The sequence below is a fragment of the Bombina bombina genome, chromosome 1 (assembly GCF_027579735.1).
Source record: "Bombina bombina isolate aBomBom1 chromosome 1, aBomBom1.pri, whole genome shotgun sequence".
Taxonomy (NCBI): Eukaryota; Metazoa; Chordata; class Amphibia; order Anura; family Bombinatoridae; genus Bombina; species Bombina bombina.
This window is the reverse complement of record NC_069499.1, coordinates 992366015-992391707: the sequence shown is the minus strand read 5'-3', so window position 1 is coordinate 992391707 and position 25693 is coordinate 992366015. Positions and strand designations below refer to the sequence as shown.

The window sequence follows — 25693 nt, the reverse complement described above, 5'->3', positions numbered from 1 at the left end:
AATCTTAGGAACCGATGATGATCTTTGTGAATCGGTATGTGAAGGTAGGCATCCTTTAAATCCACTGTGGTCATGTATTGACCCTCTTGGATCATGGGTAGGATAGTCCGAATAGTTTCCGTTTTGAATGATGGAACTCTTAGGAATTTGTTTAAGATCTTTAGGTCCAAAATTGGTCTGAAGGTACCCTCTTTCTTGGGAACCACGAACAGATTTGAATAAAATCCCTGTCCTTGTTCCGTCCGCGGAACTGGGTGGATCACCCCCATTACTAGGAGGTCTTGTACGCAGCGTAGGAATGCCTCTTTCTTTATCTGGTTTTCTGATAACCTTGAAAGATGAAATCTCCCTTGAGGAGGAGAAGCCTTGAAGTCCAGAAGATATCCCTGAGATATGATCTCTAACGCCCAGGGATCCTGGACATCTCTTGCCCACGCCTGGGCGAAGAGAGAAAGTCTGCCCCCTACTAGATCCGTTTCCGGATAGGGGGCCATCCCTTCATGCTGTCTTAGGGGCAGGAGCAGGTTTTCTGGCCTGCTTGCCCTTGTTCCAGGACTGGTTAGTTTTCCAGGCCTGTCTGTAACGAGCAACAGTTCCTTCCTGTTTTGGGGCGGAGGAAGTTGACGTTGCTCCTGCCTTGAAGTTTCGAAAGGCACGAAAATTAGACTGTTTGGCCTTCGATTTGGCCCTGTCCTGAGGAAGAGTATGGCCCTTACCTCCAGTAATGTCAGCGATAATTTCTTTCAAGCCGGGCCCGAATAAGGTTTGCCCCTTGAAAGGAATATTAAGCAATTTAGATTTAGAAGTCACGTCAGCTGACCAGGATTTAAGCCATAGCGCTCTGCGCGCCTGGATGGCGAATCCGGAGTTCTTAGCCGTTAGTTTAGTTAAATGTACAATGGCATCAGAAACAAATGCATTAGCTAGCTTAAGTGCTTTAAGCTTGTCCATAATTTCATCCAATGGAGCTGAGTGAATGGCCTCTTCTAGAGACTCAAACCAGAATGCCGCAGCAGCAGTGACAGGCGCAATGCATGCAAGGGGCTGTAAGATAAAACCTTGTTGAACAAACATTTTCTTAAGGTAACCTTCTAATTTTTTATCCATTGGATCCGAAAAAGCACAACTATCCTCCACCGGGATAGTGGTACGCTTAGCTAAAGTAGAAACAGCTCCCTCGACCTTAGGGACCGTCTGCCATAAGTCCCGTGTAGTGGCATCTATCGGAAACATTTTCCTAAATATAGGAGGTGGGGAAAAGGGCACACCAGGTCTATCCCACTCCTTGCTAATAATTTCTGTAAGCCTTTTAGGTATAGGAAAAACGTCAGTACACACCGGTACTGCATAGTATCTATCCAGCCTACATAATTTCTCTGGAATTGCAACTGTGTTACAGTCATTCAGAGCCGCTAAAACCTCCCCTAGCAATACACGGAGGTTCTCAAGCTTAAATTTAAAATTAGAGATCTCTGAATCCGGTTTTCCTGGATCAGATCCGTCACCCACAGAATGAAGCTCTCCGTCCTCATGTTCTGCAAACTGTGACGCAGTATCGGACATGGCTCTCATAGCACCAGCGCGCTCTGTTCTTAACCCAGAGCAATCGCGCTTGCCTCTTAATTCTGGCAATTTAGATAATACTTCTGTCAGGGTATTATTCATAATAGTAGCCATGTCATGTCTTGTAATGATTTGTATGGGCGTCCCTGATGCACTTGGCGCCACAATATCACGCGCCTCCTGAGCGGGAGGCGAAGGTACTGACACGTGAGGAGAGTTAGTCGGCATAACTTCCCCCTCGTTGTCTGGTGATAATTCCTTTATAGATAAAGACTGACCTTTATTATTTAAAGTGAAATCAATACATTTAGTACACATATTTCTATGGGGCTCCACACTGGCCTTCAAACATAGTGAACAAACAGATTCATCTGTGTCAGACATGTTTAAACAGACTAGCAATAAGACTAGCAGACTTGGAAAACACTGTAAATAATTTTACAAGCAATATAGAAAAACGCTACTGTGCCTTTAAGAAGCACAAAAAAGCTGTCACAGTTGAAATAACAATGAACCAAATCAGTTATAGCAACCAAAATTTCACAGTAAATGTATCAAGTTAGCAGACCATTGCACCCACTTGCAAATGGATGATTAACCCCTTAATACCCAAAACGGATATAATAGAGAAAAAAACGTTTTTTATCACAGTCAAACACACTGTCACAGGTCTGCTGTGACTGATTACCTCCCTCAAAATGACTTTTGAAGTCCCCTGAGCTCTCTAGAGACGTCCTGGGTCATGCAGGAAGAAGCAGGAAGACTGAGACTGAATTTTTACTGGGCAAAAAAGCGCTAAAATAGGCCCCTCCCACTCATTATTACAACATTGGGAGTTTCAGTTAACTGTTTCTATGCAGAAATACAAGTTAGCCATGTGGAAAAATTTATGCCCCAATAAGTTTTATCACCAATGTACCTCACAAAACGATTAAACATGCCAGCAAACGTTTTAAACATCCTTTTTTAAAGAGTATGTATCTCTATTGATAAGCCTTATACCAGTCCTACTACTGCATTTAAGGCTTATTACATCACTTCAGTATTAATAGCATTTTCTTAGTCAAATTCCATTCCTTAGAAAATTACTTTACTGTATATATTTTAATCAGCCTGATACCAGTCACTTTCACTGCATTAAAGGCTTTACTTACATTACATCGGTATCAGCAGTATTTTCTTAGTCAATTCCATTCCTTAGAAAAATAATTTACTGCACATACCTTATTTGCAGGAGACCCCGCACGCTATTCCCTTTCTGAAGTTACCCCACTCCTCAGAATGTGCGAGAACAGCCAGTGGATCTTAGTTACTTCTGCTAAGATCATAGAAAACGCAGGCAGATTCTTCTTCCAAATACTGCCTGAGAAAAAACAGCACACTCCGGTGCCATTTAAAATAACAAACTTTTGATTGAAGAAATAAACTAAGTATAAAACACCACAGTCCACTCACGACCTCCTATCTAGTTAAGGCTTGCAAGAGAATGACTGGATATGACATGTGAGGGGAGGAGCTATATAGCAGCTCTGCTTGGGTGATCCTCTTACAACTTCCTGTTGGAAAGGGAATATATCCCATAAGTAATGGATGACCCGTGGACTGAATACTCTTAACAAGAGAAAAAATTGGGTTTAATTTCCCTTTATTGCTTGGACAATTATTAAAAACATTTCAACAACAAAACCTAACCCCCAAACCACACTATTGTGTAAAATAGTTGTGGCGACATGGATACCCAGTAGGGAAATTTGAAAGCACTACTATGGGTATTCACTAGCTAGCAGTCTCCTACTGGATCCTCACCACACTATGCTCTGAGCGCACATGGTAATCTCTGCCAGCCTTGGACTGATACTCCTTGCTGCAATGGGGGCACGTGAAATGTAAATTTTTTGCCTCACATGGTTGTTTTCCGCACCGCTGGGTATGATACTGGTATCCCATCAGGCTTGTAAAGGAGGCTGAGCAATCCTGTAAGGTAACACAGCACAGTTAGTACATCCCTGCCAAAGCACCAAAACACAGGCCCATTAATGAAACATTCATTTCTTTCAGGTAAAATAGTATTTATTTTTTATTTTTTTTTACAATGGATATTTCTCTGGTGAAAAAAATACTACCTGTTAATTTTCATTCAAAGAATATTTTTATTTAATTTATAATATAGTTCTTTTATAAACATTCTAAATGTTTTTTTGTTTAATGTTCCTTTAACTATTGTACTTTTTCAAATTTGTATCCTGAGATTCTTCTACCTAACCTGACCCACAACCATTTATACCCAAATAACAGACAAATACCAATCTACTGGAATAAAATGACCATGGGATTTATTTTAAAACTACAAACATTTGTATAGACATATATTTTTATTTCACTCCCATAACTAAAAGTTTATCATCTCTAATACATCAGTCAAACTATATATGCATCATTTATGTGATATTTGTATATTATGTATGTTGAGCTGTGTTATACAAACATTTAACAATAGTTATAGATTTCAGTGCATGTTGTGAGCTTGTTGCTGAATATAAGTGAGAATATATTTGTATTTTGTAGGACTGTGCTGCGGTCATATTTGTGCAGTGTATGTGACTGTACATAAGTGTGTTATACATGCCTGAGTGTAAATATACACTTGCTGTACCTCTCTAGGGCAACGCAGTTTTCCCATCTGTTTCAGGACTCTGCGTAGGCGCTCTCGCTCCTTTTGTTCATCTAGCGGGGCCTCCATGAGACTAGGTAACTTCAGGAGCATTAAAGGCATTAATTAGTGAATCATAGAGTAAATAAGCCCTCTAAAACCATGCAAGATTATCAATTAAAAAAAAAATAATATTATCACAAAATGTGTAGCGACTGCAAGTCTAGCTACAAGGCCATATCTATAAACACGTTTATTAACACAAAACTCTGTGCTGCACTGTTTCTTACCTTGACTTTAGTTAGCGGGTCCAAATAATCAACAATAACCTCAACATAAAATCTGAGTGTTGCAGTATATAGCACTCTCACCTTATTGACATGTTCGGCCATGGTGTGATAATTAAGACCAGCCTTGGATTTAAACTGCTTTCGGCAATGTTTGCATCTCAGTGCTTCCTGCAGCTGGGTGAGAATTACATGTCAGTAGCATCATTATACAGACATCACACATTCTCTTTTTCATTAAATAAACACACAAATATACACACATATTGACATATATTTCCTCCACATACACTGACAACAGTATTCAAAGCAAAATAGCATTGTTAAACTTAAATCCAAACAGTCAGTAAAAGCCTCCCCATATACTGATATATGTAATGTAACATTTTTATTTTATTTTGTTCATTGCGTGTGTGGTACTGTTTTGGTGCAGTGGTGCTAAAGATAAAAACAACATGCTTGCTGAAGGACAGAGTTTTGAAGAAGTGACCGTGACTGTGTATTTGATAAGGTTACCACCATTGAGGGAGTGAACTGACACAAATCTATATACAACTTAGAAGCCAGTAAACGTTTTAGGAGCTCACAAAGGATTTTATATATGTATATGTATATATATATATATATATATATATATATATATATATATATATATATACATATATAAAATCCTTTGTGAAAATTACCCAAAAAATTAGGTATAAAATGTTTAGGAGCTGTGACTCAAAGCCCAGAGAGGCAGACAAGGGTTTCAGTCAAGCAGCGATTATCTTCCCCCGGTGTGGAGATGCCATCAGCCTCCCAGGTGAAATGTGGGCATGCCTGCCAATTCCCTGGTCTACAGTGTGTGGCTCCTTGTTAAAACATCACCATATCCTTGACACTGCCTCAGATGGGTTTGTCTACGGGAAGCAGTCTTCTGCTGAGCATGGTAGACAAGGTGCAGACAAGTAAGTACTATGCACCTTCATAGCCTACATGTTATTGGTATGGCCAAGGATACAAGTTTCACATAGCCTGGTGACATTGTCACATACACTAGATATCACTTACTAAAGTTTTAGGCACATTTGGGCACTTTAATTAAAATTTAAAAAATTGAGGTACTGTCTCTTTAAATTTACAATTACGATGGTTGACTTTAGTGCACACTGGAGCTTCAGTCCTTCTCTGCAGCAGTACCTTATGCAATCCAGAGGCGTTTTAGTCTATTTGAGAGTACAAATTTAATTATTTTATTATTTATTATCCTGGTAGCGCCATCCTTTTCATCACAGACTGGTTGATATCTTACATGCAGCAGAGATTCTCCTGGAGTTTTAGGATTGGTGAGCACCCTTTCATTCATTGTTTATTTTTAACCCCTTATTATTTTCAAATGTAATTTTCTAACCCTGTTTAAAGAAACATCGTCCATTTTTTTTCTAAAACCCTTCTAGGGACTTTAGTTTACACTGTTCCATTATTTCTGTGTTCCCCTAAATTGGATAAACTCTGTGTGTGCCTCTTTATTCTGTATTATGTGCTGTTTCCATCTTAATGGGAGGAGAGTCCACTGCTTCATTCATTACTTGTGGGAAATAAGAACCTGGCCACCAGGAGGAGGCAAAGACACCCCAGCCAAAGGCTTAAATACCTCCCCCACTCCCCTCACCCCCCAGTCATTCTTTGCCTTTCATCACAGGAGGTTGGCAGAGAAGTGTCAGAAGATTCGGAGTAGTCTCTTATAGAGGGTAGTACTCTTCAAAATGGGACTGGAGTTTTAAGTAATCCTGTCTGCCTCTCAGTGAGAGCATGGATGAAAGTTAGAGTCCGGAGATGCAGGGAGTGTTGTCTCTGCGAAACCATTCCGACTCATGTTAACAGCTCCTTGGCAATCAGTGTTCGCTGCCTGCCTTTATTCACTCAAGTCCATGTCAGGAGCGATGCTACTAACCTGTCACACTTGAAGGGCCGTGTTCCTGTTCCACGGCATAGATTATAGTAAGATCGTTTCATTTATACACATATGATAATGCAAGAAGATAATGTATAGAATCAAGGGTTAATATCCCTGGAAAGGGGATTATTGAACATGGGGGATTTATGCATAATATCTTTATTGTGTTAATGCTACGTCATGTGTGAGATGAGGCTCTAGCAATGTGTGAACAGTCAGGTGAAGATCAGCGCGGCCTTTTTTTTGGCACGTTTTCTCTATAGTACAGGGGCGGTCCTGCATGGCACTCCATGTGACCAGGTGTGGCCTCTTCATCTTCCTCTTTCCTGATCAGCATTTGATGTAACGGTTTCTCTTTGGTCCGGGTCATAGGAAGTGGTTAGTGCCCCGGCCATTGGTGTAGAAAGGTGTCATTTAATCTATCACAGTCCGTATTAAAGGCGCAAGTAATAGAGGACTCTGATATGTTAGAGGATACTCCCTCTTTAATTAAATCTAATACCTGTGTTTATTGTGAGGAGGTACAGGTTGATCCGCCTGCTTAACTATGTTCCACATGCTTTGATAAGATTGCAATATCTAAAAAGTATAAGATATTTAGTACTACTGAGCTGTCCACCTCTGAGGGTTCTCCGTCCTACGAGGTGCGTTCCCAACATTCATCTCCGATTACACATGTAGCTCCCCAAGGCCCTACTGCCTCGTGGCCGCCAGATTTCGCTGCCCAGTTGCAAGAGGCGGTTTCTGTGGCCTTCCATGCCCTACCATGCCCTGCGAAGCGCAAGCGAATGAAAAGACATAGCCTTCCGTCCCAGGGGTCATCTACTCCGTTTGATGTCTCTGAGAGATTATCTGATGAGGCAGATGCCTCCGACTCGTCAGAGGGCGCTCTCTCTGGAACGGAATCAGCGTCTTCTAGACCTCCGACTACAGAGGAGCCAGATTTTAAGTTTAAGATGGAGCATTTGCGCTTTTTACTGAAAGAAGTGCTTGCTACGTTGGAGGTTCCGGAACCGAAACTTCTGGAAGAACCTTCGATCCCTGAGCTAGATAGGGTTTACATGGACAGGGTGGTGCCTCAGACCTTCCCAGTTCCTGTAAAGATGGCTACGGTTATTAAGAATAAGTGGGAGAAACTGGGCTTGTCCTTTTCTCCCTCTACCTCGTTTAAAAAGCTGTTCCCCGTTCCGGACTCTCAGCTTGAGCTATGGGGGGCCATTCCTTAGGTGGATGGAGCTATCTCCACGCTCTCTAAGCGTACGACTATTCCCCTCAAGGATAGTTTGTCGTTCAAGGAGCCCATGGATAAAAAGTTAGAATCCATGTTGAGAAAGATGTTCCAACTCACAGGGTTTGTTTTCCAGCCGGCAGCGGCGATCGCTGCGGTGGCTGGAGTGGCTACCTATTGGTGTGACGCACTGTCATCTATGGTTGAGGTGGAGACTCCCCTCAAGGAGATACAGGAAAAGATGAAGGCCTTAAGAGTTGCAAATTCTTTTATCTGTGTTACAAATATGGAGGTTATTCGCCTGAATGCTAATATATCAGGTTTCTCTGTTCTAGCCCGTAGGGCTCTGTGGTTAAAGTCGTACTATCCCTTCCGTTTCAGGGGAAAGTTCTTTTTGGTCCAGGCCTGGACTCTATCATATCCAGGGCCACGGGAGTCAAGGGTGCTTTCCTCCCGCAGGATAAGAAGAATAAGTCTAAGGGCTCTACTTTTTGTCCCTTTCGTTTGGACAAGTATCAACGCCAGCAGCCTGCTGCAAAGACAGAGCAGCCCAAGGGATCTTGTAAGCCAGCTCAATCTTGGAACAAGTCCAAGAAGAGCAAGAAGCCCACCGAGACAAAGTCGGCATGAAGGGGCGGCTTCCGATTCATCACTGGATCGCATAGGGGCAGAAGGCTTGGATGAGAGACGTACAGGATCCTTGGGTTCTGCAGGTTATCACCCAGGGTTACAGGATAGGGTTCAAGACTCATACGCCCAGGGGCAGATTCCTCCTGTCAAACCTATCCTCAAGACCAGAGAAGAGAGACGCCTTTCTAGAGTGCGTGAGGGATCTTTCATCTCTCGGAGTAATCGTTCCAGTACCTCTAGCAGAAAGGGATCTAGGGTACTATTCAAACCTTTTTGTGGTCCCAAAGAAGGAGGGCACGTTCCGCTCAATTCTGGACCTAAAGTGCCTAAACAAGTTTCTGTAAGTCCCATCGTTCAAAATTGAGATGATCAGATCGATTCTGCCAAGAGGGTCAATTTATGACAACAATAGACTTGAAGGATGCCTACCTTCACGTGCCAATCCACAAGGATCACGTCAGGTTCCTAAGATTCGCAGTTCTGGACCAACACTTTCAGTATGTGGCCCTACCGTTCGGTCTGGCGACTGCCTCAAAAAGGTTCTGGGGGCGCTGCTTGCAGTAGCGAGAGCTAGAGGTATTGCGGTGGCTCCTTATCTGGACAATATTCTGGTCCAGGCTCCGTCCTGCAATCTCGCGGGGGACCACTCGAGGGCTCTTCTTCTTCTCCTTTGATCCCATGGATGGAAGATAAACAAAGGAAAGAGTTCTCTGGTTCCCAGCAACAGGGAGGAGTTCCTGGGTATGATAATAGATTCCATATCTATGAAGATATTCTTGACAGATCAGAGACTTTCCAAGATTGCGTCCAACTGTCTTGTCCTTCAGACCTCCTCGAGGCCATCTGTGGCCAGGTGTATGGAGGCGATCGGGCTCATGGCTTCCAGCATAGATGTCATTCCTTTCGTCGTGTTCCATCTCAGAACTCTGCAGTTATGCATGTTGAGACTATGGAACGACGATCACTCAGATCTGTATTCACAGTTGGAGAATTAACCCTCCAAAGAGCTCTATAATTCAATGTGCTCTTCTACAAATCTCTTCTACAAATCAATGCATGGAAGTGGTAAAGCTCATAGTAGAGGCCTCAGATGTCTTTCCATTTGACAAATTCCTCATACGTCCACTAAAACTGAGAATGTTGCAGCAGTGGAATGGAGATTAAAATTAATTTGTCTCAGAAGATCTCTCTAGTATTCAAGAAAAGGCAGTCCCTAACTAGGTGGCAGACTCACCAGTCTTTTTCAAGGGACCTCCTTTATCCAGGCAATGTGGGTAATGATGATCGCCACAGATGCCAGCCTGTCAGGTTGGATATGCAGTATGGGAGTTTTGGAGAGTGCAGGGAGTCTGGTCTCCTTGGGAGGCGAGATTACCCATCAACATCTTGGACCTCTGTGCTATCTTCAGGGCTCTACATACTGTAGCTGGCCAATCTTAAAACAGTATTCCTTTCCAACAATGTCACTGGGATGGCTTACATCAATCACCAAGGCAGAACTCAAATTGCAGTAGCGAATCTCTAATCTCTAAATTTGACGGTGTGGTGATTAAACGCCTAATCTTGTCTCAAAGAGGTTTCTCTGATCAGGTGATTGACACTGATTCAAGCAAGGAAGCCTGTTACCAGGCACATTTATCACAAGGTGTGGAAAACCTTTCTTACCTGGTGTAAAACTGCAAATTACAGTTGGAATTCCTTTTCAATTCCTTGCATATTACAATTCTTACAGGATGGCCTGGAAAAGGGCTTATCAGACAGTTCTCTTAAACGTCAAATTTTAGTCTTGTCAGTCTTAAAAAAAATGCATGGTCTTGATATCCAGCTGCTACCCTGGAAGGTTCTTTTTCTCTTGGCTTTTCCTCAAGTATTCAAAGAGTATTCAAACTTTTGTTGTATTATTATTATTATTATTATTATTACACTTTATTTATAAAGCTCCAACAAATTGCTCAATGCTGTCCATGCGTACAAATTATAAACGTACAACGTTGATACAATTTTTGTAAGAGAAGACAATTTATCAAACAAATACAGGAGGAATTGAGGGTCCTATTCCTGTGGGAACTTACAATCTAGAACCTTCTTTTTTGTTTATTAATTTTTCTAGTCCCCTTAAAAAAAAGCTGCAGCAATTACTTTAGCTGATTGGCTTAATGATTTAGTTTATAAAGCCTTTTTGGTTGTGGAGAAGACTCCCCCAGAGAGTATTAATGCTTGTTGTACTAGAGGAGTCACCACTTCTTGGGCTTTCAGGAATGACACTTCCACAGAAGTAAGACTGCTACTTGGTCCTCCTTATATACATTTAATAAGTTCTACCATTTTGACCTGTTTGCCGCTTCTGAGGCTACTTTTGGCAGGAAAATTCTGCAGGCTGCTGTACCTGTTAAGTAACATATTTGCCTTAAAAGACCACTAAACACAGTAAAATAGCCTAATCAGTAAATGCATAATAAAGAGAAAAAGCAAACACATTTAGTTTGAATTTCAAATGAGTAGTAGTTAGTAGATTTTCCTTCCTAACGCATTATGTGACAGCCATTAGCCAATCACAAAATGCATATACGTATATCCTGTAAATTTTGCACATACTCAGTAGTAGCTGGTGCCTCAAAAGTGTGCATATAAAAAGATTGTGCACCTTTAGATAATTTAAGTGAATTGGAAAGTTGTTTAAAATTATATTCGCTATCTGATTCATGAAAGTTTTATTTTGACTTGATTGTCCCTTCAAGTGTTATCCTGCCCTATTTCATGGTGGTCTTGTGTACTTTACAGCTTGGGTATAGGACCCCACATGTGATAGCTTGTGGATTTTCACCATCTTAAGAAATAAATCAAAATGTATGCTTGCCTGATAAATTTCTTTCATGAAAGATGACAGACCACATGGCTTGCCTTTACTTTTTGTACAGTTGACGGAAATACTGGTTTTTGCACTGATATAGGAAACCATCTTTGCCACAAGTCAATTTGTGAAATTTCTGCCTTATGGGCCTCAGTCAACTGTAATTGCTATTATTGTCAAATGGAAACATCTACAAGCAGCCTAGCCACAAAGTGGTAAATATTGCAAACCCACAGAGTGTTCTGAAGTGCATAGCACATAGCTAGTTCCAAGCTGCCTCTGGAAGCAACATCAGCACAAGAACTGTACTTTAGGAGCTTCGTGAAATGGGTTTCCATGGCCAAAGAGCTGTACCCTAAGCCTCATGTCAACATGCACAATGCCAAGCATTGGCTGGAGTGGTGTAAAACACACTGCCTTTGGACTCTGGAGCAGTGGAATCTTTCTCTTTAGTTATGAATCATGCTTCACTATCTAGTCTGATAGAAATATCTGTGTGTGGCAGATGCTAGAAGAATGCTACTTAGTGCTATGCATAGTGTCTACTGTAAAGTTTGGTGATGAGGTCTGAGGTTGTTTTTCATTGTTCAGACTGGGCACCTTAGTTCCAGTGATGGGTCATCTTAATGCTACAAAATACAAAGACATTTTAGACAATCTGGTGCCTCCAACTTTGTAGCAACAGTTTGGAGACTGTACTTTCCTGTTAAAGCATGACTGTTCCCCTGTGCACAAAGTGAGGTCCATGATGAGTTTGGTGGGGAGGAACTTGAGTGCCCTGCATAGAGCCCTAACCTCAACCTCATTGAACACCTTTAAGAAGAATTGGAAGACTGATTGTAAGCAAAAACTTCTCATCTAACATCAGTCCATGACCTTTTAAATGCTCTTTTGGCTAAATGGGACATTTATTTCAAAATCTTGTAGAAATCCTTCACAGAAGAGTTACAGCTGTTATAGCCGTGAAGGGGGCCTTCTGTATATTAATGCACATAGTTTTGGAATAGGATGTTCAACAAGCTCATATAGGTGTGATGGTCACGTGTCCACATACTTTTGGCCTTATAGTGAATTTTTATACCTGTGTATACACACTCTCCAGTCTGCAGTATAATGCTGCAATATATGAGTTGCACAAAAAGAAATTCCCTTTTACACATGTATGAGCAGGTCAGTTTTAGAGTGTCTCACACATTAACATGCACACTCTAACCTACACACACTAATTGATATGAAAGCACACACTGCACTGCTCACAGTGTATATGGTTGCTGCATATTTTACCTGCTCACAAACTTCCATGTGTTTCCTCAAGCCGGCCATGGTTTTACGTGTGACGGAAGCACAGTTAGGACACACTGCCTCCCCTTTCTTACTGATCTGATGATGAAATCTATCTTCCACACTACCTGGTACAGAGAGTGACATGGAGATATGTTAAAATGAGCAATGTTTACCAATTTACAGCATTACACAAGCACTTAAACATAAACACACAATCCTAAAAACAAATATTACATCCTTACACATTTTGATGTTTAGCTACACAAATATGTCACATACCTGGGTACGTTTTTTGAGCTGTAAATGGTAACAGGTAATGAAGTGATGTTGGGTCTTAGCCAGGCGCTTTACTATAACCTTGCACTACATTGTGCTCTAGCTCATGCAATTCTTGTAAACGTGACACAAAAGTAGGGGACTAAGTCCAAGCACTGGAAAGCCAAACTCTTGCATTATGCTGTACAATAAACAGGGTTTTGTAGCTGATTGCTGGCCGCTAGGTCTTACCTAGAGATGCTGTTGTGTGCACCTTTCTGCTGAATAGTGTGCTCGTGGATCTCTTCTTTGCTTTCTCTATTCTTCCCACTATGATCCTCACCCTTCTTCCTCGAGATCTATCCTCTGCTTTCCCAAGGCCTATATTGAAGTTGTGAGATAGAAGGAAAGCATAATATAAAAGGGTCTATTAGAGCAAAGAAAGAGAAAAAGTATACACTTCTAGCACTCCTAGGTCTAAAGGTAAATTAAATCTAACTGGATGATGCAAATTATTCCCTAAGGAATAAGTGAAAGGGGAGAAAACAGATTACACATTAAAATATAACTTTTATTGGGTTGCGTTTAAAATAGGAATGAACTTAAAATCACACTTAAGCACCGATTTTATTGATGTCAGCAAATAAATACAAGTTGAGATTGTTGCTCCTAGTACTTGAGTGTTAAATGTAGGCTGGAGTGGGAACTGCTATATACTTGTATCTTGGAGATCTAATACACCAAATTTTCTGTATGCGAGGTTACCAATTCTATATGAGAATTGAGTATATAACGTATTATTTGTGTTTCCAAAATAATATATCTTTGTATGCGAAGCTTAATGTAAGTTGAACAGTGGGTATATAATTTTGAATATTTCTGCTTGTTTCAGGCTGAGATTATATATACCACTTATTACTTAGATTATAAATATATAGCAATATGGGGCCTGTTTATATGACGTTTTACGTCACTAATTATAAACAGTCTCTTTACTTGTCCAAAGTAACTACGCTTCTGTATTAGCAATTACCTACTAAAAGATTGAAGTGTAGGCTATTCACTCCACGACATCAAGAGCTAACTTTCATGAGCGCTCTTATAGTGTATATAAATGATTTAACTAAATTATGCTACAATTTCTGTTTATTGAGACATTGTATATCGTTATTCAACTGGAAAAACTTTATTATGATAAGTTCCTCTGCGGTTATATATATAAATCGTTGCTACTGGGTATGCTCAAACTTTAATTGCAAGGATTGTGTTCTATGCACTTGAGCTGTATGTGCTTAAATACTCCGTGGATATCTCAGTTTAGTAATGGTCAGTGTCACTGTTTTTTGCTTACCAGAACCATACAGTCTTTAATAAGGTGCCCTAAATTATTATATGTTGTTTGTGAACATAATTGGATTAAATTTTCTATTGTTTATCATATATATATTAAGTGGCTCTTAGGTCCAGTATGTAGCATGTATTAACGCTGTAGTTCAGGATATGCCTGAGTGGTATATTACACAACTAATGAGTTATAAATAGTTTGTATATATTAAGCGAACTTCGGTGACATTTGTTTGCTCACAGTTTCTTTTAGTGCCAGTTTAAGTAGCTCTCTGTGATGCGGCAGTTAAATAATCTTGTATGTTGCAACAATGGAGCGTATCTGTTCCTATCACCACAGATTTAATTGAGTACCTATTTAAATAACTCACAGTGTTCCGGTGATTAAATAGTGTAGTTTATTAGTACAATATTGCCTAATAAGTTAAAATCAACCTCGAGTTGTAATGGGTATATATTCACGATACCTTTGCTGTAAGATAGCTCTGCTTTAAAAACCAAGGTGCACAAAGTATATTTAGAACGCAATTGTATTAGCCTTGCGTTAAATTATTAAGTGCAGCTTGATCACATAAGCACAATTTCGCCTCTAATACGGCTCTTACAACAGAGCAGTGCATAAACCTAATCTGTGGAAATCCTGTTTGTATGGGAGGTGGAACGTACACAAACTAGTATAATCAGCTGCGAGTGTGCAAATCCAAACGAACATTTGGTTTAACTCCATAGACTCACAACACAAGTAGTATCTTTGAACATCTTTTTGCCACAACTCAGGTGTTACTGAGAACAGATAGGTCTCATTGTACTAATAAACTACACTATTTAATCACCGGAACACTGTGAGTTATTTAAATAGGTACTCAATTAAATCTGTGGTGATAGGAACAGATACGCTCCATTGTTGCAACATACAAGATTATTTAACTGCCGCATCACAGAGAGCTACTTAAACTGGCACTAAAAGAAACTGTGAGCAAACAAATGTCACCGAAGTTCGCTTAATATATACAAACTATTTATAACTCATTAGTTGTGTAATATACCACTCAGGCATATCCTGAACTACAGCGTTAATACATGCTACATACTGGACCTAAGAGCCACTTAATATATATATGATAAACAATAGCAAATTTAATCCAATTATGTTCACAAACAACATATAATAATTTAGGGCACCTTATTAAAGACTGTATGTTCTGGTAAGCAAAAAACAGTGACACTGACCATTACTAAACTGAGATATCCACGGAGTATTTAAGCACATACAGCTCAAGTGCATAGAACACAATCCTTGCAATTAAAGTTTGAGCATGCCCAGTAGCAACGATTTATATATATAACCGCAGAGGAACTTATCATAATAAAGTTTTTCCAGTTGAATAACGATATACAATGTCTCAATAAACAGAAATTGTAGCATAATTTTGTTAAATCATTTATATACACTATAAGAGCGCTCATGAAAGTTAGCTCTTGATGTCGTGGAGTGAATAGCCTACACTTCAATCTTTTAGTAGGTAATTGCTAATACAGAAGCGTAGTTACTTTGGACAAGTAAAGAGACTGTTTATAATTAGTGACGTAAAACGTCATATAAACAGGCCCCATATTGCTATATATTTATAATCTAAGTAATAAGTGGTATATATAATCTCAGCCTGAAACAAGCAGAAATATTCAAAATTATATACCCACTGTTCAACTTACATTAAGCTTCGCATACAAAGATATATTATTTTGGAAACACAAATAATACGTTATATACTCAATTCTCATATAGAATTGGTAACCTCGCATACAGAAAATTTGGTGTATTAGATCTCCAAGATACAAGTATATAGCAGTTCCCACTCCAGCCTACATTTAACACTCAAGTACTAGGAGCAACAATCTCAACTTGTATTTATTTGCTGACATCAATAAAATCGGTGCTTAAGTGTGATTTTAAGTTCATTCCTATTTTAAACGCAACCCAATAAAAGTTATATTTTAATATGTAATCTGTTTTCTCCCCTTTCACTTATTCCTTAGGGAATAATTTGCATCATCCAGTTAGATTTAATTTACCTTTAGACCTAGGAGTGCTAGAAGTGTATACTTTTTCTCTTTCTTTGCTATAATACGGTTTTATACACAGCACCCACATCCTGAAAAACTATTGAATAATTGCAGGAATTAAGGTCTCACACGATAGTAGTGCCATTGGTTTCTTTTCAAATTCCAATAAAAGGGTCTATATCTGCCATCTGAAACCCCCCATTCATTTCCATTGTTAACTTTAAAAAATGTACCTGTTACTAATCTGAGCTTTGCATGTTGGTTAAAAGGATTACAAGAAAAAAAACAAAAAACTAATGAGCTACTATAAAAAATATTTTTTTAAATCTGAACCTAACTAGAGAGGGACTATATATATATATATATATGTATATATGTGATGCTGACATAGGATGCCACTTTTGCCACGTCAGTTTGTGAAATTTCTGCTCTACTAGATGTGCCTTTGTCAACTGTAAGTGCTATTATTGCAACAACAGCCCAACCAGGAAGTGGCAGACCTCACAAACTCATAGAGCAGGGCTGCTAAGTTCTAAAATGCATAGTGAATAAAAATCACCTATCATCTTGTTCTTTTACTCACTACCACATTCTAAACTGCCTCTGAAAGCATTATCAGTACAATAAATGTACTTTGGGAGCTTTATGAAAAGGGTTTCCATGGTTGACTAGCAGTACACAAGTCTCACATTAACATGCACAATGGCAAGCGTCAGCTAGAGTTGTGTAAATCACACCGCCCCTTTAGCAGTGGAAATGTGTTCTCTGGAGTGATGAATCACGCTCCACTATCTGGCAGCCTGATGGAAGAACCTGGCTGTGGCAAATGCCAGGAGCACACTACCTACCAGAATGCATAGTGCCTACTGATAAGTTTGGTGGAGGAAGGATAATGGTCTGGGGCTGTTTTTCAGGGTTTGGCTAGGCCCCCTAGTTCCAGTCAAGGGTCATTTTAATGCTACAGGATACAAAGATATTTTAGACAATTGGGCGCTTCCAACTTTTGTGGCAATAGTTTGGGAAGGCCTTTTCCTATTCCATCATGACTGTGCCCTGTGCACAAAGTGAGGTCTGTGAAAATATAGTTTGATGTGCTGTCCCAAAAGAGGGACAGCAGTTATACCAGCAAAGAGGGGGACTCCATATTAATGCCCATTTTTTTTTGCCAGCCAGGGAACCCGTCCTTTATTCAGAGTTAGTGAGGGAGCATCCACTACAAAACTCATATACAGTATTATTATAGTAAAATATAAAGAGACCTGAGACCCAATTTATTAACAAGTGCACGGACAAGGTTGCCAGCCAGGGAATCTGTACTCCCGCATTCAGTGCTAGTGAGGCAGCATTCACCACCCACACTTATCATTGCACATGTGTTTACTTATGTAACCCCTCTCTCTGCAGCAGGGTCTATACCATAAAGGAATGATTTAAGCCCGATTACATGAGTTAAATCTGAATGTGAAAAAAGAATACTGAATGTGAAAAAAAACCAGTGCGCCAAATACCTGTGTATAAAAGGTGAAGATGTCAACATATAGTGCGATACTATAATAAAAAACCCCTATATATAAATGCGGGAGTGAACATTACAAAATAAATATACAGAGTAATAAAAAGTCCCAATCAAACCAATCTGGTAGATGGTGGTTATGTGAAATTTGGACAGTTCGTCTAGTCCATAATCCAGATTCAAATGTCTGGAACAGATGGCAGGCTGCTTCTTCGAAATTCTTGTTGGTGTCCCAAGATGTTACGATCTGTAGATGTGAAAGATAAAAAAAGAAGGCGCCACCATGGTGCACAATCAGATGATTCAAACACGCCAAATGTACAAGTAAGACCGTACTTACAAGCTGTATGACACTTGAGAAGTGTCACAAATGCCTTCTGGACTGTTGGGAGTCGTCCAGCTAACTCACACTGATGGATGTCAGAGCAACTCTGGAACAAGGGAGCAGCGACAGGCAAGCAGCATGCAGTAACCAGCCACAAGTTTAGCACCAAGCCGGATCGTCCACTTGTGTTGATGGATACACCAGTGACAGTAGATACACTATTGGATACAATGTATCAAAAGGACTCCAAATGTTAAAAAAGTTGTAAAGTATATGATTGAATAAAGATGATGATTCGTGGCAAAAGTCTCTCTTCCTGACAATGCACCATAGTCAGGAAGAGAGACTTTTGCCACGAATCATCATCTTTATTCAATCATATACTTTACAACTTTTTTAACATTTGGAGTCCTTTTGATACATTGTATCCAATAGTGTATCTACTGTCACTGGTGTATCCATCAACACAAGTGGACGATCCGGCTTGGTGCTAAACTTGTGGCTGGTTACTGCATGCTGCTTGCCTGTCGCTGCTCCCTTGTTCCAGAGTTGCTCTGACATCCATCAGTGTGAGTTAGCTGGACGACTCCCAACAGTCCAGAAGGCATTTGTGACACTTCTCAAGTGTCATACAGCTTGTAAGTACGGTCTTACTTGTACATTTGGCGTGTTTGAATCATCTGATTGTGCACCATGGTGGCGCCTTCTTTTTTTATCTTTCACATCATGAGTTAAATCTGCACTGCAAAGGTTTTGAAGCTTCATAAATGGAGCTCCTAATGTAGAAATATAAATGGACATCTAGCCTATAACTAAAGTGTATAGAATTTCTCACCTTTAACTATAATTAAATACATAGGAGAATTAAAGGGATAGAAAACACCATAAAATGTTATTGTTTAAAAAGATAGCTAATCCCTTTAGTTACCATTCTCCAGTTTTGCATAACCAACACTGTTATAGAAATATACTTTTTACCTCTGTAATTATCTTGTATCTAAGCTTCTGCAGCCTCCTTATCTCAGATCTTTTGACAGACTTGCATTTCAGTCAATAAGTGCTGACTCTTAAACAACTCCACATGCGTGAGCACAATGTTATCTATATGAAACACATGAACTAACGGCCTCTAGATGTGAAAACCTGTCAAATGCATTCAGATAAGAGGTTGCCTCTAAGGCAGAGCTTTCCAAACTTTTCATGTTGGTGACACACTTTGTAGACCTACATCATTTCGCAACACAGTAATTCAGTTTTACTAGCAAAAAGGAGCTTAAACTAACTTGTTTTAAAAGATACGGACACATACATAAATTATATAATAACAAAATGCATTTACAAGTAACAGTATGCATGTGCAAGAATTTAAAAAAGTTTAATAACACCAATAGCTACTTACTATTTTAATGGGATGTATAAGGTTGATGGGACGAACATAGTTTCGGAATATTTGGTGGAATATTAGATAAAGACACTCACATTTCATCATCAAGCATTTTTAAGCTTCCACTTCCTATCCATATATCAAGAGCAGGAGCAGCAATGCACTACTGGGAGCTAGTTGCAAAAAAATCCCACTGACTTCTGACTTCAGCTCAGTGTTTAAGCTGCCGCCCTCAGAGCTCTGTGAGTCCGACTGACTACTACCCGCGCTGCAAACACACTGCTGTCCCACTCACTGACTACACTTGCAGTCACGAGCCAAATAAGGAGACTACAAGTGCAGTCAGGAGCCAATGTGCCGCCAAATCCACCAATGGTAATAGTTTCAGTTCCCACTGAGCTGTGCCAATTGGTTAAGATGATCTGTGACCCACTAGGTATCAATCACGTATAAACAATGTGATATGTGTAGCAGGCAGGTGGAAAGTCAGAAACTAAAAAACAATTTTAAAAAATAAATAAATTTAAAAAAAAAGTGATGAAGCAGGGACACACCTACACACTGCTGCCGACACACTAGTGTGTCCCGACACACAGTTTGGAAAACACTGCTCTAAGGGCTTAGAAGCAAATGAGCCTACCTAGGTCAGCTAAAAATACCAAGAGAACAAAGCAAATTTGATGATAAAAGTAAATGATAAAGTTGTTTAAAACTACACGTCCTATCTGAATTATGAAAGATTAATTTGGACTTTACTATCCCTTTGACTATTTTATCAAAATAATTATTTGGGGGGGGGGTGTGGAGCTGGCTAAGGAACAGCATGGCCGCATAAATGTGAGCTTAGTGAATGCACAATCTTAAGAAGCTAAGCTAAGGAGACCGGGACACTTCCCTAAACACCTAATCTCTCACACACTACTTGGACACATCAGGGAACTCCCTGGAAAGTCTCAGAGATTAACACTCAGAGACGCTAAGCTACCACAGCCTACCAACAAGCCAGACCAGCGCCACCATCTTAACAGCCGCAGTCCGCGGTGAACAGATACCAATGCATGGCCAACAAGGCTGCTGTAAAGAAGCCTGATCAGGAGCTTGGAGTGCTCCACAGCAGCAGCCCGCGTCCGAACTACCGCATCAAGATAGCCGCGACCTTGAGGCCTGCACATAAAGTAAGTGCTACACTACAATATAGCAGCCACGACGCACAGCAAAAATAAGCCAGGTGGCCATTAGAAATCAGCACCACAGAGACACAGGGATCACCAGACCCCTAGGGAATCACAACCAAACAGCAAAGGCCTATATTTGTAACAGGAACCACAGTTTCATACAGTGGACCCTCATACTCACACAGACCTCCATGAGGCTATATCCCACAGCAAGTAACTTAGCGAGAGGAGCAATAAAAACCCTGAAGCGAAACCAAAGCTAAGCCTCGCTGACCAGCAGCAGAACCCTAACTTACCACAGTGCATTAATCTAAAAGAATAAAAGTGGGCCATAAGCATCACACCTTGGCTACAGGCACCGTCAGACAAATCTCCCTTTAAAAACGATGAACTAGCCTCAGCACACAGGGAAAAAAGCACTATTATTGACACAGATTGGGCCAACTTGAATACCTACCAAAATAAATTACCTCAGTGAAATAAGCCCACACACTGATCTGTGAATAAACCACGCAATTCCTACAGTCTGAATAACACTTATTAACAAAAGGCTAGCAACAACCTACTGTCTAGATGAGGAAGCTCAAAACCACATAAAGGTGCCAAAACATCCCATACACCTTCTATGAAAATGAACACTTACTTTAAAACCTCCTGGGGTAGAGGGAGATAAAACAGAAGACAGCATACCACACCACACCTCTGAGGATGACTGCCCACTAACAAGAGCGGATCTGCGCTCACTACCTACGAAAGAAGACTTCACAAAATTCCTGACCCAAGTGGGGCATTTAATTAAGGAAGGCCCATCAGAGGTTAAAAAATATATACAAGATCTCGGTCAAAGGGTCCAACAACTAGAAGAACAAAATGAGGAACAAAACACCACCACAGACTCAATTGCAATACAACTACAACAGCAATCCTCCTTTATCACACATCTACAATCACAAGTGGAGGACCTTGAAAACAGAGGCCGACAACAAAATCTACAAATAAGAGGAGTTCCTGAGAAAATTTTACCAAACCAGATCTCAGAATATCTACAGAAATTATTTGTCTACCTCTTAGACATAGATGATGACACTCAAATAAAATTGTACAGAGCACACCGAGCTCTGAGGCCCAGACCAATCGACACAGCACCACCTAGAGATATTATCCTCAGATGCCACACCTACAGTGATAAGGAGAAAATAATTATATCTGCTAGGAAAAAAGCACCTGTCACCTAGAATGGAGAAGTCATTCAGATCTAAACTGATTTGAGTGCACTTACTCTAGCAAAAAGAAAGAAAGCGTGTTATTTAACGTTACATCTACGAGACTTGCACATACCATATAGATGGGGCTTCCCTTTCTCAACAAAAGCCACAAAACATAACAAAGTAACAGTTTATAAGGAACCAGATGACAGAGAACAAGTTCTGCAATCATCTCGGTATACCATAACCTTCACTACCTTCACTACCTAAGATATCGGAAACATCCTCAACTTACCTCTTTAAGGACTTTCCACCACCTAAAACACAAAGACTCACTTGGACGACGGTCCACAGGAAACACAGAACTACGGCAGCTTCAACTACTGATGTGCAGCCAACCCCTGTGGCTCCAAAATGAAAGATATGACAAGATTTCATTGAAACTTCTTCAAAGACTTGGTGACTTTTTCCAAAATGGAACAATCCTTCTCTACTTTAGTATCCAGTCTAAGTTACTCTTAAAGGAATGCTCCCTTCCCGGTCCCTCTCTACACGGACCAGTTTTTAGGCTTAGGCCTAAACCAGCATATTTTCTTATAGATTGTTGCAACTACATAGAATTCTTTCCCAAAAAAAAAAAAGACCACTACTTGCGCTATAAATATCTAAAAAATAGACCTGCTCCACAGTATAACTAAGTCCCTACAACCTAGTAACACAAACGTCAGACAGTAAATCAAATACTATGGGCGCCTAAAAGGCAAGTCTTAAAAACATATATATCTGTTTCTAACAGATATGTCTATTTGCAAAAGATATATATTAATACCCAGTTTGTGCAATGGATAATATAATTTATTAAGTAATATAATTTAAATTAATTTGATAAATAACAACATATAAAAAGCAATAAAATCTGAATCAAATTCATAGATATAGAGAATCTTATAAAAACAATAATGTATAATTGAGGATGTATCAATCGATTTTTTCTGTTTGTATATATATATATATATATATAACCTCTGCTACAGACAGGGTTAAAAGACAGTGTTTTGAGCAGTAATAGGAAATATTTTTAAAACCAGTTCAAGCAAGGCTCGTTATCTCCAAATGGATCCAAAAAATTCTTTATATGATCCAGTATTTTTATGATCCATCTAATGTGCACATAGTGTAGTCAGAGAACTAGAAAATAGTTTGTACCTTAATACACTCAGGAGCTCTGAGTACTTGTATCCATAAAGCGGTGGTTATACCACCTGAAAGATAGCTCTGGGAACCTAAAGGAGTGGAAAGAAGAAAGCCGCCGAGCTCCTCTCCCCTGCACATCCTGGATTCCGGCCTCAGCTGTGTATACTTTCTTTTGACTTCCGTGTTTCTCGGAGTATGGTATCTCCCGATGTCCAAAATTCAAGCTGTTGTTATTCAAACATCATCTATTTGAAATTAGTTTGGTTACACAATTGTTCTTTCTTATTGTTCAATTTTGCCTAAAGATTTCATATTGTAAAATAATTCATGTTGGCACCAAAAAATCAGTCTATAATTCGTAATTGCCATTTGCAAAATAAATACTGTATATACATAATTGAAACATAAACTGCAATAGATACCATGATTAACCCTCTATATACACTAATATTGAGAGATATTGAAACATCCATTTTTCTTAGTCTATAAGCCACATAAAGAAATATACACAAATTCATAATTAATATTAAGCGATAATCAAATAATAAATATTAGATATTCTAAAAAGAACTCAGCTTTCTTTTTTGAAGTTAAAAAACATTAGAAATGAAACATTATGCTAAAAAGTGTTTTTACCCATTTGATAATCCCTAAAATGTATCTTAGGGTACATATATGAGGATCTTTTATTTAAAAACGCTGTGTTAATTATGTTTATATCTTAAAAAGCATGACAAATCCATTTCTAAATTTAAACCATTGGGGGTTAGAGTGTTTAAATTAAAAATCCACTTTGATTCTACTTGCAAAAGCATTTTTTCAATGTCTCCTCCTCTACCTTTATCAATTAGTTTGGCTATCCCTATGTAATTAAAATATTTAAGGTTGCCTCCATTGCACATTTTAAAATGTCTGGGGACAGGAAGATCTTTGTTTCTTTCTTTGTCAGCATTCTCAATGGATAACAGATGTTCACGTATGCGTTCTCTTAGGGGTCTTGTAGACTCACCTATGTATTGACTCCCACATTTACAGTGTATGAGATATATAGTATTTTTGTCAGTACATCTAAGTAACTCATTGATTTTAAATTGTTTTCCTGTTGATGATGAAGAAAAAGACATTGTTTTAATGGAATGTCTGCATGATTTGCAACAGTTGCAAGGATAAAAACCTCAAATCATTCCCTAATAAATCTTTGTCTGGCCTCTTATTATAATTACATACAGTTGGTGCTAGTATACTCTTTTAAATTGTTTGTTTTTCTGTACACGAACACAGGGCGGTCAGATAGTTGGTCTCCAATTCGGTTATCTTGTTTTAGAATGTGCCAATGTTTATAAAAAATATTTTCAAGTGTTTTATAATTTGAATTAAATTTAGTTATGAATGGAACTCTTAAAGGGACACTGAACCCATTTTTTTCTTTCTTTATTCAGATAGAGCATGCAATTTTAAGCAACTTTCTAATTTACTCCTATGATCAATTTTTCTTCATTCTCTTGCTATCTTCATTTGAAAAAGAAGGCATCTAAGCTTTCTTTTATATTCAGAACTATGGACAGCACTTTTTAATTGGTGGGTGAGTTTATCCACCAATCAGCAAGAACAACCCAGGTTATTCACCAAAAATGGGCCGGCATCTAAACTTACATTTTTGCATTTCAAATAACGATACCAAGAGAATGAGGAAAAGTTAATAATAGGAGTAAATTAGAAAGTTGCTTAAAATGTTATGCTCTATCTGACTCACGAAAGAAAAAAATTGGATTCAGTGTCACTTTAAGTTTTTACATATCTTATCGACAAATTTATTTTTTAGGATTTCTGATTGTTGAGTGAAATCCTCATCCTTACTACAATTTTTCTTTATTCTTAACATTTGTCCTTTTGGACTATTATCCTTCCACTTTGTGTGATGACAACTGGTAGAGTGTATAAAGTTGTTACAATCAACAAGTTTAAAAAAGGTCTTTGTATGTATTTTATTATTCTCAATAAAGATATCTAAATCCCAAAAAGTGAGATATTCCTTACTCATCTCCTTTGTAAATCTAATATTTAGGTTGTTTAAATTCATTTTCTCAAAAACTTTAATAAATGATGTATCCGAACCAGTATATTAGGTTACGTCGCAACTTATTAGCCACATTCCCTCTTCCCATTTGATATCCTCTAATATTCTTAAAACCTCAGTGGAATCTTTAAGATAGGAGTCAAGTGATGTAACATATTTTTGTAAATAGGTATCTATATATTGTGACATATTCGAGGTGATAGAATCTATCCCTGAATTTATTGGTCTTCCAGGGGGATTATGAAAACATTTATGAATTTTAGGGAGCATATAAAAATATGGAATTCTAGAAAATTTGGTCAAGAGGAAGGCTTATTCTTTCTCATTCAGTACTCCAACTTGTTTGTATTTATCTAATAGAAAAAAACATACCAGAAAAGAAATTAAATAAAGTCCAATTTAACTTATCTAAAAAACAGAAAGATTTAATTAAGGATTTAGAAAATAATAAGGAAATTATTTTCAAAAATGCGGATAAGAGAGGGGGGATAGTAATTTTGGATAAAGATCACTATATAAGGGTTTAAAACAATCTCTTGGAGGACACAAACATATATAAAAAGAGAAAAATCAACCCCACTACGATATATCAATGGGAACTAAAAATTCTATTAGATAAATACAAACAATACTTAGGGATTTATCTAACCCCCAACCCCACACTGCTCTTTGAGAAAAACTATAATACACTCTTCAACAATTACTATGAAGGAGCTTAAAAACTG

General features: G+C 38.9%; 1 protein-coding gene across 2 annotated transcripts in view; it reads right to left on the bottom strand.

Annotated features, from left to right (window-relative positions):
- Nucleotides 1–25693, bottom strand: part of ZNF512B (zinc finger protein 512B) — a 94374-nt gene that overhangs the window by 53327 nt on the left and 15354 nt on the right. For both annotated transcript variants that reach the window (XM_053710930.1, XM_053710986.1), the window contains exons 8-12: nt 12940–13068; nt 12433–12557; nt 4585–4677; nt 4217–4315; nt 3370–3537 (exon numbers count right to left, since the gene is read on the bottom strand). In XM_053710930.1, coding sequence (XP_053566905.1) covers nt 3370–3537; nt 4217–4315; nt 4585–4677; nt 12433–12557; nt 12940–13068 — 614 coding nt within the window. The remainder of the gene's footprint in view (nt 1–3369; nt 3538–4216; nt 4316–4584; nt 4678–12432; nt 12558–12939; nt 13069–25693) is intronic.